General features: G+C 33.9%; 1 protein-coding gene across 4 annotated transcripts in view; it reads right to left on the minus strand.

Annotated features, from left to right (window-relative positions):
* uggt1 (UDP-glucose glycoprotein glucosyltransferase 1) overlaps positions 1 to 15681 on the minus strand; it is a 38348-nt gene extending 22667 nt beyond the window's left edge. For all 4 annotated transcript variants that reach the window (XM_051135916.1, XM_051135899.1, XM_051135907.1 and 1 more), the window contains exons 1-18: positions 15524 to 15681; positions 14546 to 14684; positions 14371 to 14450; positions 13987 to 14117; positions 13790 to 13902; positions 12548 to 12722; positions 12341 to 12437; positions 11608 to 11689; positions 11408 to 11508; positions 10720 to 10819; positions 7208 to 7268; positions 6281 to 6372; positions 4647 to 4797; positions 4431 to 4550; positions 2874 to 2959; positions 2444 to 2579; positions 2132 to 2263; positions 1735 to 1899 (exon numbers count right to left, since the gene is read on the minus strand). In XM_051135916.1, the coding sequence (XP_050991873.1) occupies positions 1735 to 1899; positions 2132 to 2263; positions 2444 to 2579; positions 2874 to 2959; positions 4431 to 4550; positions 4647 to 4797; positions 6281 to 6372; positions 7208 to 7268; positions 10720 to 10819; positions 11408 to 11508; positions 11608 to 11689; positions 12341 to 12437; positions 12548 to 12722; positions 13790 to 13902; positions 13987 to 14117; positions 14371 to 14450; positions 14546 to 14684; positions 15524 to 15584 (2022 nt within the window). In that variant the 5' untranslated portion in view covers positions 15585 to 15681. The remainder of the gene's footprint in view (positions 1 to 1734; positions 1900 to 2131; positions 2264 to 2443; positions 2580 to 2873; positions 2960 to 4430; positions 4551 to 4646; positions 4798 to 6280; positions 6373 to 7207; positions 7269 to 10719; positions 10820 to 11407; positions 11509 to 11607; positions 11690 to 12340; positions 12438 to 12547; positions 12723 to 13789; positions 13903 to 13986; positions 14118 to 14370; positions 14451 to 14545; positions 14685 to 15523) is intronic.
* Positions 15682 to 22353: the final 6672 nt, after the last annotated feature.

Below are 22353 nucleotides of genomic sequence, written 5' to 3' on the forward strand. Positions count from 1 at the left end.
CAAATTTTATAATATCCAAGGTACACATTTCTATTAATTATGCACTAGGTAATTCTCTCATATTTATTTCCAGAAAGTTTTGAAAAGGGGTAATTCCATGCAAATCTCAATCTTACCATGAAAAAATTAATTTTTTACCAAGGTTTTTTACTATGGTTAAAATACCCCATTTTTACTGGTGGTTCAAATACCCATGTGAGGTCTCTCTTGAAGTTTTTAAAGCATTTTTTTAATTTTTAGTGCATGATTTTCCATAGTCTGGTAAGTGCTATTTTCAGGCTTGTCACATCCATAACAGTACATATTCCTCATAAACAGACACATAAAATAAAGTAACAATTATATGTTCTGTGTTCTCTATTTGTTGGGTATTATTGCGTCCAGTTTGAGCATTTTAAATCGCAGAAATCCTATAAAGTATGTAGTCTTTAAAAAACAGTGTTCTTTTTTGTCACATCCATAACGCATGATTATTTCCCTATTTTAACATAGAAAACTTGTGCATAGACTGATGTTTTTCTGATGTTTAGACTATCAACAAGGTTTGGTATATTGGTAACACATACATTCTCTAAACATTTATATGTCACAGCCATAAAACTGGATTTGACCTTATATTGACCTTTTAAGATTTTGCTTAAATTTTCCTTATAAATATATATTTTTTCTATTTTATTAAAAAGTTTTAAGAGGTAAATCAATAACAATCACATTTTTTACAATATTTCAAGGTTTATTAGATTTGTTGTATTTTAAATCCAATTTTGTAAAAGGCAAAAAGTTAATCACACTAATTTCAAACTTGAGGAATCATTAGTTTGAATATACATTGAACCAAAAACTATCATTACATCTTAGTTGATAATTCAGTATACTTTATGTTTGATAAAACATCCCATGCTTTGGTTGTGATAGCATATTTGGATATTGACAGTAATGTTTTGGTAGTGACCTCATCACATTATAGAATTTTAACCTACATACTAAAACACTAGTAAAACATACTAAAATACTAAAACATTTGATTTACTGTACTAAAATTTTGTTTATTTCCCCCAAACAAAGGATTATATGTTCCCTTTTGTCACTACAGAAACAATGATGGCATGTTTCGGTTGTGACTGTTACGGTAGTGACAATTTTAGGAGATAACACCCCACCCCACCCCCACTTCGGTCAAATATGCAGGACATTTCCATTTTCTTTTACATGAAGTTTCATAATTTACAAGGAAAATATATATTTTTTTATGTTTTTTATTTCACTTAATCAACAATAACAATGGAATAAAATGCAAAAAAAACGTTTCAATATTTTAATAAGTTGAAATTTAGGGGTCCGTGTCCGGGAGCGCCACCTCCCAATTGCAAGCACCCAATAATGATGATTTTATATATATTAAGCTTACTAATATTTTGAATATTATTATGTGGGTTTGAATAGATAATATTAATATTGTGGGTTTCAACAGATAATAAAAGGATCTTAGTAGACATCTAAGGTCTGAATACTTGAATACTAAAAAAGTTTTTTAAAATGTGTTTTTTGGTTGTGGGACAGCAGTTTGCACTAATTCTGTACAATCAATGCTGTTCTGAAGACAGAGAGATCTAGCCATTTAATGATGGGTGGGTTTAGCAATTTTTTTTAGGAACAGTGCAATGATATAACGTGTTACTTTTTAACTCAAAAAGACACCATAGAGACTATGGGTGACAGACATGCAATTCTCACCAGGTAGACTGTGCGCTGAAAAAAGCTTGTGGTCTCCAGGATCTTGTGCATGACGACTGTCTCGAGTTCATCTGGGTCTAACTGCTCACGTTGTAAAGGCATTCCATTATACAACACCACAGGCAATGGGCCAACACCGGTCTGCTCATAATATGCCTTTCCCTCCTGTGGAGACATAGAATATGTGACCTCAATAAGGGTTATGGTTACAGGGAGACACAGAGAGCTATTAGCACAGGAACCACCTCTGGCTGTCAGTTACATCCATAATCTCTAGAGCTGATCAAAAAATTACCTCATCCACTATATTCTGTCTCTTTTGGCAAGAATATGACACTGGAGATGGGGTACTGATGAAATATTCAAAGCACACACACTAGAAAAACAAATCCTTTACTTTTCTGTTGTTGTCGTAGGCAGAGTCAGGCCCCAGGATGCTGCTGATCTCCACATAGGGATATCTCTTCTCCAACACACCCACCACATGTTCCACCTTCAGTTTGCCTCCACTGGGAACTCTGTTCAACATCTGAAATACACAAGATGATCTCAACACATCCCTGCACAGACATTCAACTGCCTTCTTTATTAAAATCTAAATTAAAAAGTGTGTTTTTAGGCAAACCTATATGCTAGTGTGCTCCTAAACACTGACAAAAGTCTACCACTAAATTGATGTTGTGAAGCACTGGAAAGGTTGCTGACTTACAGATATCATCGCATCGAAAGCCGCCTGGCTGTCAACGTCATCAGCGATGTAGTTGAAAGCTCGCAGTAGAGCCACACCAGCATCCTTCATCCCATCCACCTCATCAAGATCATTTACCACAAACACCACTCCAATTCTGCAGACAGACAGAAACACAGAAATCACCAGAGAGAGACACAACAACTACACTGACAGGTTACAGAGTTGACCAACCACTTCTACAATTTACATTAGAGGATTTATATACAAAATAAATATTTATGGGTTTCAATGTCTTTATTATATATTGAGAGATACTAAAAAAGAAGTGAGGATGACAAGAAAATGACCAGATTTGAACCTGCTTTCTTGCAGGAGCACCATGGCCCCTACGAATTGTGAAATATTAATCATGTTCTTTTAATAATGTTCTCTCTATTTTCAGACTGACCTGAGTGGGATGTTGTTGCTGTAAAACATCTCAGCCACGCTGATCAGCTCTGCCGTGTTCTCATGGGTCGGATCCAGAATCATCACCTGTCAGAATGACAAACACGTTATGAAATGATTTGCAGAATCTATGTGCATTAGGTTTACACTGTGAAATGTTAATGGGATAGTTCACCCAAAAATGAAAGTTCTGTTACTCACCCTCAAGTCGTTCCAAACCCTTAGGACCTTCGTTCGTCTTCAGAACACAAATGAAGAGATTTTTTAATGAAATCTGAGAGCTTTCTGACCCTGCATAGACAGCAACGCAACTACCACATTCAAGACCCAGAAAGGTAGTTAAGACTGTCATGAAGGTGTGTCAAAGACTGATATGGAAGAGAAGAAATTGTTGAATAAAGTAGCTATTTTTGATTTCTTTGCACACAAAAAGTATTCTAATAGCTTAATGAAACTAAGGTTGAACCACTGATGTCACATGAATAGACATGTAATAATATCAAAATCTCACAAAACGATAATATCGCAATATGAAGTCCACAATAAGATATTTATTGTGATTAAATAAAAAAAATAAAAAAATAAAGACTTGGAAAAAAATAACATTTTGTATATTTTAAAGTTCAATTATTATCTAATGCACTTTGACAGCTCCAACCCATGTTCCTAAGCAAACTTAAGTTAAAAAAAAAAAAAAAAAAAAAAAAAAAAGAGGTCAGTGAATTGACGTACCTGAACTTTAAATGAGACTCAACCTCTTTTTTATTTGTGATATACTGACTTATTCTAAATTACATTCACACTGGTGTTTTAGAAGCCAAACTAATTAGAATGCAATAATAATAATAACAACAATTTTATATTATTGGTATTCCTATGACAGTAATAGCCATATATCGTAAAACAATTGCACTGTAAAATAAATGAAAATAAATATTTCATAGGTATATTATTTGTGATTTACACTACAGCAGAGAAATTACAAAGCTTCTTTCCTACATTTGTACACTTGAAAGAGATGTTTTGAATTTGGACCGCAGTAACGTTACCCATTTAAACCACTAGCTGTCAGCAATTCATACAGCACTTTTAACTTTTACGTTTTTATTTTGACAGATACAGCAGTAGAGCTTTTATTTTGAGGGAAAATTCCAGCTTTAGTGAAAACAGGCTTACAAAATGCATTTCACTACAAATCTAGTGAAATGTTGTAATCATCTGCTGTGAAAATAAAGCATAACTGGCTGCTGTTGCATCCCTAAACAGGCGCTAAACTCACAGCACATGCAATAAACGAGAGAATATCGAGACAGTTTTGCTATCGCGATACCATGATACAGATAATATTGTTACATCCCTAGGATGAAGTCATTATCCTTGTTTTTTTGAGCATAAAAAGTATTCTTCGTAGTTTTTAATTCGCATTCAGAAGATGAACAAAGGTCTTACGGGTTTGGAACGACATGAGGGTGAGTGACAGAATTTTCATTTATGGGTGAACTATGCCTTTAATGTCTGAATGACATTGTCATATTTGCACAGCTCCTGCAATACGTACCAGATTATGAAAGTTCTTCCGGATCTGTCGAATGACTCCTGGAAAGGTGGGCCGCAACAGCTCCTGGACATTAGAGGGCCAGGACACATATCTGCCATCTGTCTCCAGGTTATTAATCCACTGGACAAAGAGAAAAATATGGCTTTTTCTCTATTCCCTCTCCTAGAAAACCAGGCTTAAAAAAAAAAAAAAAAAAAACAACAATATGTGGCTCACATTAACAGCAGGGCTGCGGATGTCCACTGCATAGTCAGAGTCTGAAGGCTGGACATTGAGTTTGAGGATGTCGTGGATGTAGGGTGTGTCTATGAGCAGACTACGGAGACCCTCCATGACCCTTGCCTCATTCCTCAATATGTCAAAAACGCTGCAAAATTCAAACAATACACAATAGTTGCAGCATGGCAGTTAAAAAAAACAATGAACAAATACATCAATCTTTATTATACTAATTACTTAAGGCATATAACACATTCAAAGGTTTAGGGTCTGATTTTTTAAAGCAATTAAGGCTTTTATTCAGCAAGGGTACGTTAAATTGTTCAAAAGTAACAGCAAAGACATTTTAAAATTCATTTTACCATTTCACATAAATGCTGTTCTGTTGAACTTAAAAAAAAATGTCAGCCTTGCCATCACAGGAATAATTTACATTTTAAAATACACTACCAGCCAAAAGTTTTTGAACACTAAGATTTTTAATGTATTGTAAAGAATTCTTCTGCTCACCAAGCCTGCATTTATTTGTTCCAAAGTACAGCAGAAACAGTAAAAATTTTGAAATATTTTTACTATTTAAAATAACTGTTTTCTATTTGATCATATATTATAAAATGAAATGTATTCCTGTGATCAAAGCTAAATCCTTAATGATGATCTTTCAGAAATCATTCTAATATGCTGATTTACTTAATAATAATAATAATAATAATAATAATAATATTATTATTATTATTATTATGATCATCAATATTTAAAACAGTTGCATACTTTTTTTAAGGATTCTTTGATGAATAGGAAGATTCAAAGATCATAAATTATAGAGATTAATACTTTTATTTACCAAGGATGCTTTAAATTGATCAAAAGTGATGATAAAGAAATGTATAATGTTACAAAATATTTTTATTTCAGATAAATGTTCTTCTAAACTTTCTATTTATCAAAGAAATCTAAAAAAAAAAATAAAAAAAAATAATTACTCAGCTGTTTTCATAATAATAATAATAATAATAATAATAATAATAATAATAAATGTTTTCTGAGCAGCAAAACACAATTTTAGAATGATTTCTGAAGGACTGTGTAACTGGAGTAATGATGCTAAAAACTCAGCTTTGAAAACACAGGAATAAATAACATTTTTAAAAATATTCAAATAGAAAACAGTTATTTTAAATAGTAAAAATATTTCAAAAATGTACTGTTTTTGCGGTACCTTGGATCAAATAAATGCAGGCTTGGGGAGCAGAAGAGACTTTTTTTTTTTTTTAAAAAAACATTGCCAATCTTACTGTTCAAAAACTTTTGACTGGTAATGTATACTCAAATAGAAACCAACTATTTGATATTGCATATTGTATATATTCACAATATTACTGCTTTTACTGTATTTTTGGCTTGGTGAGCAGAAACTTTTCAAAAACATACCAAAAAAATCATGCCAAACAGTTGAACAGTAATGTATAGGTAAATATGAAATAATGTTTTATTTAGTTACATTTTTAATATTAAATAATTATTTTTAGACTTCTAAGTATAACTAATTATTGTTTATGATTGTATTATTATGATATTGTATTTAATATGACATACGTAATTAGAAAAAATAAATAAATCTAGCTGCTTACCTGAAAATATCCTGCACATCCAGATCAATATGAAGTCCATTGATAAACAAAGCCGAGTCCCCTGGCTGGAGACCTAACGTCCCTTTAAAATACTAGAGGAGACATAAGAACATGGGACATTAGGTATGACACATTCACAATTAGCCTTAATGTAACCTTCCAAGCCCTGTGGGTTGCTAATCCCTGGATGAAACATATGTTTCTGTCACTTTCTTAGAGCAGAACAGAAGTTGAAAGAGATGCTTAATATGATCTATAATTCAGACAGACTCTTTTGAGCCTAAGGCCATTTCCACTCTATATATTCATGCTTTTATCCGTGGCACTCATGTTTGTTATTCGCTAAAGGCACATGCATTAGAGCGAGGGAGCTCGTTAGAGAACCTTAAAGAGCCTCTATTCGTCAAGTTTCCCAGCATGCAATTACAGTGAGGAATGAGGAGCAGGTCCGTTACACGTCCTCATTACAAGAGGCAAGAAACAGTTTTAATCACAGAAAGGAAATGACTGAAACAATGAACGAAGCCACGAATAAACCGCATTCGCCGCATTTACTTCATTCATTACCTTTTCAGCGACAAAACAAAAGCGTTTACACTCATTCCAATACAGAGGAATGTGACGAAAACAAGCAGAGAGGTGTAAAGGAATGATTCTCCATTCCATTAAAAACTAAAACACTTTACAACCAATGTTCTTTCGCTCTTTCATTTTAGACGCAGGTTTTAATGTAAGGGAAGAGAGAATCATTGCAAGACTTTGTCAAGACTTTTCTTTGTGAATTATGAGGCAGAAAACAAAGACGCTTCTTTGAGTCCATTATCTCAGTGGTGCAGCAAAAAAAACGCAGTGAATGAGAATACCTGCTGACGCCACAGTTTTAAGAAAAGGACTCTAGAAACATGAAAAAACAATGGTAGCCCTCACCTTTTGATTTTCCTCAATCTCCTTCCGGATCTCTGAATTAACCACCGTTTTTGTTATGGACCTGAGAGGGGAGAGAGAAATGTGAGCGGTTATACTGAAAATGATTCATTAGCTCATCGCGGTGATTCATTATAATCAAATTCTGAATGCACAGCCTACTGTAATCTGCATAAAAATGACTGTTTTAATCAAAGCTGTTTAACTAGATAGAGATGAGATTGCTTTCACTGACGTCATGCAAATACATTCAGATATAAAAAAAAAAAAAAAGTTTTTGTAGAGTCGATGAGTCAGAGCCACAGTTAATTGCTCTGGGCGATACATGACTGCATATTACGCTCCATGATGTCAAGGATCACTTTAACAAAATTGCATTTTAGCGTGAGCTGCACATTTAAAATACATTTGCCAAAAAAAAAAAAAAACTGCTGCGCCGTCTGGGCCAAATAAAGCATATTATTTTCATGATAACTGCTGACGGCTCATTTTTTTCCCCTTAAAGTGTTAATTAAACCTTGGAAGGCAGTAAAGGCTCAAAACATCCAGCTCGGAGTAAACTTTCTGATGACTTGAGCGCTCTGCTGCCAGGGTTTCTGAACCGAAAGCACTTACTACTATAAAGCCTATGAGGAATTAATGAATAAACAGAGAAAAGTGGCTTTTGAAAGTGGAATAATAAATTGTACGCCACGTATAATGTGGTATGTCACACCTGGTTAGGACACAGTGTAGCTGGCATCAGTTCACAGCGTTCACTAAAAGTCAATTGCTGTGTGAAGTGTTAGAATCTCAGCCAATCAAAACATGTTCAATGTCAAATATACAGCTAAGTGGAGTAGGATCAGTGATATTTTAAAATAAGAACACAAACAAAAGCCGGAGGAAACAGGATTTTCTTTACTTTGTCATGTCTGGTTAGGACTCAGTCTATTTAAAGAGTTTGGTTCCAAAACGCTATAAATCCATTTTGATTAATTTGAGTAAAAATTACCAAGATAGTGGCAAGAAAACCACTATTTGTCTGTTTCAAACTTTCACATAGCATCTTTAGGTTACAATAACATTAAAGGGGTTATCAGATGCCCATGATGAGTTGATATGATTCTTTAGGGTCTTAAAGAAAAGTCTTTAATATACTTTGGTTATTAATTCTCAATGGTAGTGTAAAACAACACCCTTTTTACCTTGCCAAAATCAGCTCTGCAAAAATCATTTTGGTCGAGGCTGCTTTAAATGCAAATGCAAATGAGCTCTGCTCGCCCCGCCCCTCTCTTCTCTCTGTGGAGTGACGAGCCTATTTACTTTAGCCGCATTTAGCCGTGTTTAGCCGTGCTTAGCTAAACTTGCTAACTACCACATTAGGATTCATAAAAAAATCCCCTTATACTCACTTCTGCTGTAAGTGAAGCTGGATCACGAATGATTCGTGTGAACATAGACGGATATATGTAGATCAGGAGGTGCATTCCCTTTACAAACAAACATAATCCACTGCATTTTCAGCAGCTCAGATGTTGGGAGCAAATGACGACCACTATGTTCTTTATTACATCCAGCAACCCAACACCTCAATCGCTCAATCGGAGATATTCTTGTCTAACTTACATCCCTGCTCCAACATCAAAACATGGAGGTGGGACTGTTACAACTGATCTGGGGTAAGACGCTCATGTCAATCAACTATTGTGGGAGCGGCCTCTGTCGGTGTGACGGCACACATTATTTATTATTTTTACAGATTAATTAAAAACCACTGCATGGACTTTTATCATTACAGGGTAGATTTGTACATACACTGCCAACACACATTAATGTACAAACATGTAAAAGTGAACTTAGCATCCAATGATCCCTTTAAAAAATGAAATCCAGATTTTGATTTTCAAAGATTTATTATAGAAACTGACTGTTTTTTTTCCCAAAATGCAATAAATCCACCAGGGCTCTACGCTTACTTTTCTTTTTAAGAGCAGTTGTGCTCCTAATTTAAAAAACTAGCCTTCCCATTACGAGATGATATTTGACTCCTTAAAGTGAATTAAAGGGAATTTTGTTTTTACCTTTGTATTGGCATTTTTCTAATTTTATGTATGTCATCTTTTATGTCAAACTTTTAATAAGCTTTTTAAATTTCTGATTAAAACAACAGAATAAGAACAAGTATAATAAGAATATGTTACCTATCAAATAAAATCAGTATTAACAAAATTAATTTGTACTATAGAGGTGGTACAGAAGAACACAAAAGTGGCTTGTAGGTGTATTTTTATGTTTAATGAGGCTCAGAGGTGGCATGAGTGCAATCAAATTCATAAATTCATGTTGAGATTATTGTTTTAAATATAAAATGAATATAGATATATTAAATTTAAATAACTGAAAAGATACTTTAAAAATTAAACTAAAACTGCAAGTAGGTGGCGGCAAGTCACTGATTTAATTACTGAATCACGTAATTCATTTGATTTGTTTGAACAGCTCATTCATTCAGGAATAAAGCAAGTGACTGTCTTTATGAATGGGAAATTGAATCATTGACTCACTAAATTTGTTTAAAAACGCACATTCACTCATAAACAAAACACCACTGTGTTTGAATGGAGATGCGCAGCGGCTCAGTTGTGACTTGTTTCAAACTATTTTTGACAACGAAATAGAGCAAAATCGTGCAATAGGGTTATGGTCAGACAATGTAAGTCACTTAATATTAACTTCTTGTTTATTTAAATGTTGTATTAAATCAATATCTCATTTACAAACTCCCTTAAAAATCATTAAAAGCTGTCACTCATCTTAGTTCATCGCAATCTCACAAAGTTCCATTATAATCAACGAAGCTCTCTACACTGCACAATAAATCTCTTATTCACACTCTCTCTGTAATTTATTTATGAAAGGATTGTCTGTGATACATTACTCAACGTTGCAAAAACACATTCAAACCTTTGAAGCTCCCTCAACAGAAACAGAAATATGCTGATCGGGTCAGTCGCACTGTTGCTCTTTTTTTTTTTTTTTTTTTTTTTTCAGTCACACGCAGTAGATTTTAGTTGCAAAAGCCCTGTCCATGACACTTTTTTTTCAAAATGCAATATATCATGCATATGCAATATTACATTTCTCATGTAAATGATTAGATTTCGATGGCTTGGATTATTCATTTTTTTGTTTGTTTGTTGATCACAAAGCACAAAGCAGATGAGCAAAACTAGGATGCCGGGTGTATTCAAAGCGCCTTTACTGTTTACAATGTGTGGAATGGTGCGCTGTGATTGGTTGAGCAGATGTATTGCATTCTGCAGAGAAGTGAGACTAGCGTTTGTCATGGTTTGGAAAGACAGGGAGGAAAAATGTCAGAATAACACGGCGGATATCGCATTTTGCGTAAAATTAAAAATGGACTTTTCAATACCGACAATACAATACTGATTTTGGCAGGAGTTCTTTTTTTTTTTTTTTTTTTTTTAAATGGCATTTATCGTGTTTTGGAACCAAAATCTTCATTTATTTACCTGGCTTTGGTGGGGAAGTTCTGGCTCAAATCCCTCATGACATTGAGAGCGTCCACAGAGGGAGCTGCCAGGATACGTGCGGCAGTCTGAAAGCTGAGATCTAGAGAAGAAGGATAAAGAACACATGTTATTCATACTTGCATTTCTGCTCCTGAAATATTTAAGATCTAATTTGAAATAGTCATGACCTGTATATGCCATGCCAATTTCTCAGATTCTACATTTAATGCATATGATGTGCCAAAGCACTTTTCCAGCACCGTTGGGAATAGTGCGTTCAACTGTGTGTGTGTGTGTTGGCTCTGAGGTTTTGCTAAATGTGACTAGTCTCTGATGAGTTTACCTTGATAGAGCAGTAATGAGCTCTGGGCTAGAGGGAGTTGTGTTTGACAACCACACAAGGCCAGCAGAACCACAGCTAATTAACAATGTGAAATGTTCCATTTGCGTACCGTCTGAATGAGTATTGAGCTACCCGAATGCTCCTTTAGTCACTGGTAATATAATAATTGAGTTTGAAAGGCCTTGCACAGTAGCATTAATATAAGTGTGCCAAATATGTGTTAAAGCAATGGTACAAGAGGCTATAGCACACATCTCTTGTGGCCTTCTGCTTCAATATAAACACCTGCAGCCAACAGGCATTTAATGTAGATGGCAGAAGTTCCACCAGTTCAGAAACACTCACCTTGCATCTGCCAGACTTTAAGTGGAGCCATCTCATTGGTGCTCTCAATCAAATGCTTCCGGAGCTCCTTCAACTGTTCCTTAAGTTCAGGATAAATGGTCCTGACAAATACAACATGTCAAACATACATTGTTATGTAATTTCAAACATAGGGATGCATTTTAGTCAATAGAAGGTAAAGTTTAATGTTCATGAATTACTTGAGTTTGCCAAACAGAAAGCCCTGGACTTCATCCACAGGATCGTTTTCACCTATTACAGTGGCATTCACATCAGCTCCAGCTGTGAAAAGTGGAGAAAAGACAAATTAGTTTGCTAATTAGACAATATCTGTATTTAAATTACATAGACTTTCTTTCAAAACTACAACACAAAGACTATTGGCTCAGGGTCAGAAATTAACTTTTCTATTAAGGGGCAATATTTGAACCCCTGAAATGTTTTCCAAGGGCATTTTTTACATCTGTGAGGCCAATTTTTATAATGACATTATTGTTATAAAAAACATATGTTGTCTTTATTGTCAAATACTTAAATTTACCCAATCACTTTAATCAATATTTTAAACTGTTGTAAGTTACAATAGACTGTTTAAAATTGTAAAAAAAACAGGAGCTCATAGGGCTGCAATATTATGAAAAATTATTACTGTATATTATTGCGCCTTATACTGTAATAATGATTATTAATATCAATATAGAAAACAATATAAAATATTTTGGCTTTGTTTTCGGCATGTCACATTCAAAGTCTAGCACAAGTTATGCAAAAACTCCCACTACAATCACTGAAGCTACAAAATGAATTGACACTTTTCATTCATTTTCACTTTAATCGTGACAGCTGTAATATGTTGTTTTTTTTTGTGTTCATTTTGGTGGCATTTTTGCCACAAGCACTTAATTTCTGACTCTGTTTTGGCTGCTGTCATACCTTGAACTTGTGTGTCATCTTTGGCTTTGTACTCTTGGTTTTTGATAGCCAGCTCCACTCCATATCCAGACAGGTGCACTTTATCCTTGCTGGGGTTCTGCATGGGTGAACGGGTATATGGAAGACTTATTCATCTCAAGATTAAAACACAATTTCAACTGTATTTAAACTACTTTTCATTAAAATACTAAGAGTTTTAATTCTCACCGACACAAAGTGGCGTAAAACGTAAGTGATCAGGCCCTTGTTGGTTTTGGCCAGCATCAGCTGATGGAACCTGGAGAATTCTTTGGTGCCCAGCTCAGCATAAAGAATCACAACCGGTGCATCAGGATTGGCTGAGGGGAATTTGTGATCGCCTTTAAACAGGTATGGCTTGGGCCTGAAAATAAATAAATAATATAAAAAAAAAAATTCTAACAATATAAGTCTTTGCTAGCACTTTTTAACAATTGAACACATCCTTGGTGAATAAAAGTATTAATTTCTTTAAAAATAAAAGAAAGAATAAAAGTTTACTGACCACAAACTTACAAATGATAGTTTATATTGTTACAAAAGATTTCTATTTTAAATAAATGCTGTTCTTTTTTACTTTTTATTTTTTCTGGAAAAAAAAAAAAAGTATCACAGGTTTCAACAAAATATAAAGCAGCACAATTGTTTCCAACATTGATAATAAAACAACATATTAGAATGATTTCTGAACGATTATGTGGCACTGAAGACTGGTGTCATGATGCTGACAAATTTAACTTTGCATCACAGGAATAAATTACATTTGAAAATATATTCACTTAGAAAACATTTATTTCAAACAAAACAATATTACTATTTTTTGGGGGATTTTTGATCAAATAAATGCAAAAAAAAAACACATTAAAAACGGCAGTGTACATGGTTATATATATACATATATATGGTTGTGTTTAGGTTACTGATACTTTATTTTAAATGTATTTGTATTATGGAAAATGTTTAAATGTATATTTACACTCACTAGTTCAAATAAATTGCCTAGAGATGAGACAAATGAATTCATAAAAGTAAAAAAAAGTCTCTAATTAAAGCAGACAGGAGAACTGCATGCACAATAAATATAATACAACATGAAAAAGGCTTTTATGTGGATTTAGATGTTAGTCTATCTGTTAGTCATGCAAAATTCTAAAATTATTGTGCCATTTTTATGCTTTTATAATTTCAAAAGACATTTAATTACAGAAATTTAAAAGTGCCTTATTTACTATCTGTTTGTATCCTGATTAGCAACATTTTCAAGCATCCTCAAGAGAGTGCTCATTTAAAAATGGATTTTATGAGTCACTCCACCAGGCTTACTCACTGATGACTTTATTTTTATATTTTTGGGGGGGAATATTGAAAATATGTAAATACATTCACAAATACAGTGGGTAATGTTGGACGGAGGCTACAGTTGTTACTCACCGTTCTAAGGCGTTGTCCAGCATGACTTTAAGCCTTTCAGTATCACAAGACGTCTGCCCATGTACGTTGAAGAATGCTTTACAGCCAGGTGGAGGAGGCTCATTCGATGCGATCTACATAAACAAACAGTCCAACAAATTGAGTCAAACAGGTTCTCCTAAAATTACATTAAACAGCTGTGGAGAGGCCTCACCCACCTGCTGGAAGGAATGGACGGTGGACGAGTAGGCCCTCAGAGATAAGGCGAACTTAAGCAGGTTTAGCTGCACTGGGCTCAGCAGCACACTGGCTCTCTTCAGGATCAGATCGTAGTATGCCAGATCTGTTTCTAAAATATGGACAGTATGAACAGTCTGGTAGTCTGATTGGTGAACAGCATGTTAAGCAAAGACAGAAAAATGCTGGTGCTTTGGAACTATTTTCATTAACCTTACATAAAATACTGCAGCAAAAAAGTAAAGTATACAATATTTAGATAGATTTCAAAAAGTTATAGCTTCATAACAATAAACAAACATGCTGACAAGCCTCAGCATGTTTATGAAGTGAAAGTAAAAGATGGGATTCAGATCAAATATTACCATCATGATCTTTCTCAATATTTTGATTGGCTTCCACAAAGTCCCAGAACTTGTCCTGACTCTCTTCAGCAAGGAACTCACTGTAAAACATTATAAAGGCATATTTTAGTATTAGTAACCGTTAGCATAAAACAATATATTAAACATGCTGTCATTATTGTTTGTTCAAGCTAACCTGGCCTCCAACAGGAGTGGTGTAGAGGGCCATTTAGTGGTCAGTGTTGTAGTAACAGCTTTTGAGTCCCCATTGACAGAGTGGACAGAGCCCAGAGCCAGCAGTGCAACACACAGCATCCACATTTTCCTACAAAAGCCTGAGAAAATGAAACTCTTTAGTCTCTGCTTGAGGACGGGACTCATAGGTAATAGTACACCACAAATTCTCCAAAAGCTGGAGTGGCTAAACCATAGAGATATATATAGGTTAAACCTTTTAAATAGAAAGTGAAGCAGACGTTGAAACTGTCCTCTTTAAACTACATTAAACACACCAAATTAGAACTGACACGAAATACCTGCAAACTATTATCATAAAACGCGTAAATACATATCACACATGTAAACAGACGTAGCCTTCAAATGTTTCTGCACTGTTTGTATTTCACTTCATTTGACAGCTTGAAGAGGACAGCGCGTCCTGACTCTCAGCCAATCAGAGCGCTCATCGTGGACATTAAGCTTAGCTTGATCCAATCAGCGTTCTCATCGAGCAGAAGTTCCGGGTTCTCATTAACTTCCTGCATTACAACAAATTCTTCCAAAGCATATTTTACGAGGATGAATTAATATTTAATAGCATCTAACTGGTACTCCATATTTTATCGCACTGTGTAAAAACAAGCAGTACCATATGACTTATATAATCATGATGCGAAGGATTGCTATTCGATTTTTACAGGTTATGAGAATGAGGTGCGACTTAATTCAAATAGTCTTAGATCATAGTAACCAGAAAGGAAGAATCCAGCGTTTAAATGAGATCACTTCTCTGTTTACCACATTGGCAGTCCTTATAACTGTGCAAGAACGACTAATCACATACATTTTCTTCGACCCAGTTGCAAAATGGATTAAGTGACGTATTCATACACTCTATCATTGCAATAAATGCAATACGACAGAATTATGCTGTGAATAAAGTGAGCAATCATACCAGCACCGGCTTCTGAATCTGCTTCGTGAGTTGCCATGTTTGGACGGTATAAGTGGTCCATCCCACCGTTCGTCTGTAGATTCTGCTCTTTGTGCCTTTCCAGAAATACAGATTTACGTGGAAGCAAAATCACATATGATATTATAAGTGGCACATTAACAACATTGTTAATAATATACAATAGCGTATTGGAAAAGAACTGTCAGGAATTCTAATAAAAGGCAACAACATAATGAAATGTTTCACTGGCTATACGTTAGACAGCTAATTAGTCATAGGCGCCATTTTGGCTCAAGAAGAGCACGCGGGAGCCTTTAACCCAGATTTTAAAGGGCAAGAATGGAAACTGGATTTGTAGTGATGACGCGTGAAGATAATGACTAAATGCAAGGTGTTTTTGCCTTATGTTTTCTTCGCACTAGTGTGTATGATGTCTATTTTAAACAGCGACCGTGGTGTAATACTGTACACTGACACAAATATATTTCTATAAATAAGCCATATGGCGTTTATTGTTTTTGGGTAGAAGCCATGAACTTTGAAGGTCTGACATGCTTAGTTTGATGGATACTGTAACGTCCTAAAATAAAAATATTTATTTTGTTATTTTTATTTTTTGTTAACTACTCATTTACAATTAATTGTATCAACAGAGTGTTTTCACGACATGTCATCAGTCGGCCATATTGGCAGTACTGAGTGTAAACAATGCCACTGAACCAAACTAAACTCACATTTTTTGCTGATTATTGCTACTGAAAATGGTCAATTATTGTCATGTTTTGGGCTGTACTAATTGGTTGAACCAGGAAAAACATTTGAAGTACTACAGACTGCCAAAAGTAATAACACATCAAGGAGAAGAGTGCAAAAAACTGTCTGAGGAACAAAAGGCGTTTGTGGTTGGCCAAACTGAGCTAGGATTCCAGGGCAAGAATCTTGACAACATTGCTGTTTGTTCTTATAATTCCCAGTCAGGTAGGTGAAATATTAGGCGAATATCTTAATTAATCCCAGCAGGCACACAACGTCATAAGACGCTGATATTTGGTTCAGTTTCAGTTGCGACATCGGTTGACCAAAATTCAATGTAAATTCAACGTTTAATGTCAACGTTAAATTGATGTCCAATACCAATGTCAGCTGACGTTGATATTTTGTTGTTTTTAGGTTGTGTAACCAAAATCCAACATTAAGTCAGCGTCAAATTGACGTCAAATACTGACGTCAACACGATTTTCATACTCAACCAAAATGCAACGTCTGTCCGACATCATGTCCAACGTCAACCTGACGTTATATAGACGTCCAGTGCCTGCTGGGATACTGCTCGTATGTATCTTTACCACCTATTAACTTTAGTTTGTCAAAATATTTCCTGCTTACTAAGTCCTTCTCTATATGATTTAGCAGCTTCCACATGTTTTTCCCGTGGTTTAGACAGCATAAATTAGCAGAACAACATATTCAGTAGTACATTAACCGTACAAGTATGGCTGCGCATCCGGATAATTGACGCAAACCCATATTGACGGTTTCTACCAAACACATGGTATTGTAGAATTAACAAGTTACACTTACATTGTACCTTTTGTAACTGTAAGAAAAGAAACCCAAATTTACATTAATGTATCCCATTAATAGACAGCTCATTCTATTAAATTACAAAATTGGTTGCAGATCTTAACCCAAATTGAATTCCATTGTACACTTAACAATATTTCAGGATCTGTCATGTACCTCAATAACTCAATTAGCTTACACCTAAATGATATGTAGTAACTCACCGTCCCATAGGAACATTTAGCCTAAAAATAGAGACTGAATGGGTTGGTTTCACCTTTAACTGTTCCCTTTAATTTCTCATGGACCACTGCATGACACATTTAAACCAGGACAATAAAGAGAAAGAACAATTCAAACGATGCTTCATAATGGATTTTGAAAAAAGAAAAGGGTTTATGTTTTTAATACACTCAGTTGCAAACTTTTTTAAATTGGCACGTCTGCTTTTATGAAGTAACACAAGTGTCTCAATGTGAATATTCGATTCTCAATCATCTTGTCAGAGGAAATAACTATCTAGACTTTAATATGATACATTTCTCTTTTGGGATTCATAAAGTTGCATTTTACATCTTTATCTTGCATTACAGATGATGCTTTCAGGCTGTTAGCAAAAAACGGAAAAGATTTTTTATTACCAGAATTCTGCTGCATCAAAACAAAAAGACTAATTGCACAGCTTTAAGACGTGGCTGTCAAGCCGTAGGTGATTCTCATTTTTATTATTTGCCTATTTTTCCGGTTTCTACCCAGCATGAGAATGAAAGAGCCTGCGGAGATGCTCTGATCCTGCTAAATAGTTCAATGCCACTGCTGGGTCAGATGTCAAAATCCATGCTCAGTTTATCAATATCAGGCATGATTGGACACCCTGGATCTGTTTGGCTATTACCACCCAAGCTCAGACTGACAAGGGCAAGCTTGATGCTTCAGCCGGATATTTATACATGCTTCCATTGGCTTTTCTTGTGGTAGAGCAACACAACCTGTGACGGTGTGGCAGAAATTGCATGCTCCGGCATCAAATTAAACCGTAGATCAAGCGTGACAGGTCGAAGTGCGCTTCTGAGGGGACAGAGAGCCCTGGGTGCTTTATGAGGTCAAGGTGGCTCCATTATGCATTAGCCTGTGGACAGAAAAGAGAAAAGTCTAGTGCAAAAGCCGCTTTCCTCTTTGCCGCAGTGGCTGTTAACCTTTCCGCTGGAGCGCCTACCTTTAATATCCAAGGGGGACTGTAAAACCAGCAGCCTGCTGCGAAAAGGGTCTGCTCATAAAAATCAATTACCCTGATTAGAAGGCGATTTGCAGAAGTCCTTCAAAGCCAACAATGAGCAGAAATGACAGTGCGATACAGAGCTGAGTTTAATATTCTGCACGTCTGTAAAATTTCAGAGAACGATCCAGAAAATTAATGTCGACTCCCGTCACTAAATTCCTTAAGAAGTGCTGTGGGGAAACACTTGAGAAACAGTTTTCGAGAGGAATAACAATCGAGTTTGAAAGCTTTTCGAGGATGTGACATCATGTTTCCATGGCACTGACTTATATTTCCCGGTGCTAAATTATATGTCTCACCTTTAAAAGCCAAGTAAGGACCACACACATAAAAGGTGAAAATGGCAACGTCAGTTCCACATCATCCAAAACAGCTAGAAACTAAGAAGCGAAAAGCACTCGTAACATAAATTACAGCTGCAATTGATGACTAATGATTATAGATCAGTGCCACTAAAATCGAATTTACTGTGACAAGTTTTAAATCAAGCTATTTGAGGTGAATTTTGTGATACGATCAGGACAGGAACTACTTTAGATGCTGAGAGGGACGTGTCGCCCCCTTCATATTCAGATTAGTCGTCTACCGATATGTAAAAACATAGCTAAATAAATAAAAATAAATCTAAATAAAATATACAAAAACATTATTCATTTTATTTTAGGTAGATGACAAGGCAAGGCTCATTTTAAAAGTTAAAATCCTAAAATAACTAAAACTGTATCTGACTAATAAAATGGACAAAAACACAACAAATTGATTGAAATGTAACTAAATTAAATTGAAATATATAAAAAATAAGTTAGTTAACCAGTCAGGGTTATTATTGTTAGCTAAAACTAAATAATTAATAAAATAAAATGATAAATTAAATTAAATTATATTTAATTTGTATTATTAAATACAAATCCCTGAATATATAATATATATATATATATATATATATATATATTATGTTAGCTAAAACTAAATAATTAATAAAATAAAATAAAATGATAAATTAAATTAAATTAAATTAAATTATTAAATACAAATCCCTGAATATATATATATATATATATATATATATATAAAAATCTAAAAAATGTACAATTATTTTATTTTAGCTAGGTGACAAGGAGACAAAGATTAACTAAAACTAAAACCAATTTAAATAAAATAAAATACACATTACCTAAATATATAAAAATAAATCTAAATAAATATACAAAAAAAAAAAAAAAAATCAAATTATTTTATTTCAGCTAGGGGACAAAGGAAAACCTCTCATTTTAAAAATTAAAATCCTAAAATAACTAAAATATATATATTTAAAATCCTAAAATAACTATATCTATCTATCTATCTATCTATCTATCTATCTATCTATCTATCTATCTATATATATATAAACATTAGGACTTTTATATAAATATACAAAAAATTATTTTATTTCAGCTAGGGGACAAAGGAAAACCTTAAAATAACTTTAAAATGTAACTACAATTAATTAAAATAATACAAATACAAAAACTATAATGGTATGTCAGTACTACAATAAAACACTTGTGTGGGGTTTTAGATAATTAATGCTTATAAGAATAGTTCAAGAAAAACAGAAAGGTTTTTCCATCATTTATTCACCCAAACCTGTATAACCCTTTTTTTCCTTTTGGAATATAAAAGCATCTGAAACAGTGTTGGACCCCACTGACTTTCATTATAAGTAACAAAATGTGTTCTATAGAAGAAAAATAGTCAAGTTTGGAACAAGGTGCAAGTAAGTACATTTCATTTTTGGCTGGACCATCACTTTAAAATGACTTGGTCCTCTCTAGTCCGTGCTTGAATAATTTTAGGCTCTTTTGTTTTAATAAATTCAAGCTGCTGAGGCCAATGGTTAATTGTTGAGCTCAAAACAAAAGTATGTTGTAGCCCTTCGTCATCTAGGTTCAATACTTATTGTGCTAAGCTATAGAAATTCTCCTAATTCTTCTCCCAGCCACTTCATCTTCTCTCTATATACTGTATTTGTCATACTGGGAATTCTTATTATATCCTGGCAGAACAATGGCCGGGGTGCAAGTGATTCTCAACGTGGCTCTTGTCCAAGAGACACAGCGTGGCAATTCATTACCCCTGCAGAACTCAGAGGAGCCGGAGTGATTACCCCCATCCATTTCAGACAATAATGGCTGCTGATACGCTGCTTCTCTGCCGTTCAATTCAACAGGACAAAGAAGCGTGTCTTGATATCTGTGCCAGGAGGTATTTTGTAATTACCAGGGAGAGCGCTCTCGTCTGAGTCAGCTGCTTCTGTAGCGTAGCCTGGGCTTCAGCGGCTGATGTCTGCTGCGCCGTGTGTGTGTGATGCTGTCTGTCAGCTTTATGTTTGAGGTACTCATGGCAGCACTAAGGGTCATTCCTGTCGTGTATACACCATTTTTTACTTAAAGGGATAGTTTACCCAAAACAAAAATTCTGTCATTAATTACTTAATCTCATGTTATTCCAAACCTGTAAGACTTTCATTCATCTTCAGAACACAAATTCCGATATTTTTGATGAAATCCGAATGCGTGTGGTGCTGCTGACACAGGAGCTGGCGTTCTGACGTAGAATGTCCATCTCTCTTATCGTCTGTATATTCTGATTCAGATAAGTAAGACTGGGCAAAAAAAATTGCAAGTCATCCTCTCTGTAGAAATCTTCAGACATGTTTAAAAAGACTGTTTCATGTACAGCGTGTCTTCCTTTGCTTATAAACATTTCATCTCATTTTTGGGTGAGCTATCCTGTAATACCATGCCGTTTTAGTGGCATGTTAATTTTTTTTTTTTTTTTTATAGTCAGAGAATAAACTATAAAATGTTTTGAGAAAAAAGTTCTCAAAAAATGCCAACTATATTCTCATAATTTGTACTTTTTTCTCTAAATATTTAGACTTTATTCTCAAATAATTTTAACTTTATTCTCATAATTTTGACTTTATTCTCATAATTTTGACTTTTTTCTTAACATATTTCACATTTATTCTCATAATTTCGACTTTGTTCGCAAAATATTTTAACTTCTTTGTCATAGTTTTGACTTTATTCTCAAAATATTTATTCTCATAACTTGTACATTTTATCAAAATATTTTGACTTTATTCTCGCAATTTTGACTTTATTAAAAAAGTTTAAACTTTATTCTCGTAATTTCGAATTTTTGGTCCAAATATTTTGACTTTATTCTTGTAATTTTAACTTTATTCTCCTAATTTTTACTTTTTTCTTAAAACATTTTACATTTATTCTCATAATTTCGACTTTGTTCGCAAAATATTTTAACTTCTTTGTCATAGTTTTGACTTTATTCTCAAAATATTTATTCTCGTAACTTTTACATTTTATCAAAATATTTTGACTTTATTCTCGTAATTTTAACTTTATTCTCCTGATTTTTACTTTTTTCTTAAAACATTTTACATTTATTCTCATAATTTCGACTTTGTTCGCAAAATATTTTAACTTCTTTGTCATAGTTTTGACTTTATTCTCAAAATATTTATTGTTGTAACTTTTACTTTTTTATCAAAATATTTTGACTTTATTCTTAAAAAAGTTTAAACTTTATTCTCGTAATTTCAAATTTTTAGTCCAAATATTTTGACTTTATTCTCATAATTTTGACTTTATTCTCCTAATTTTTACTTTTTTCTTAAAATATTTCAAGTTTATTCTCATAATTTCGACTTTATTCGCAAAATATTTTAACTTCTTTGTCATAGTTTTGACTTTATTCTTGTAATTTTTACTTTTTTATCAAAATATTTCAACTTTATTCTCATAATTTCTTAATTTCGACCTCATTCTTATAATTTTGGCTTTATTCTCAAATTATTTAGACTATTCTCAAAATATTTTGATATTTTCAACTTTATTCTCAGAGGTTCGACTTTATTCTCGAAATTTTGACTTTATTCGCAAAATATTTTAACTTTGTCATAGTTTTGACTTTATTCTCA

This window comes from Labeo rohita, chromosome 2 (assembly GCF_022985175.1).
Source record: "Labeo rohita strain BAU-BD-2019 chromosome 2, IGBB_LRoh.1.0, whole genome shotgun sequence".
NCBI classification, from domain to species: domain Eukaryota; kingdom Metazoa; phylum Chordata; class Actinopteri; order Cypriniformes; family Cyprinidae; genus Labeo; species Labeo rohita.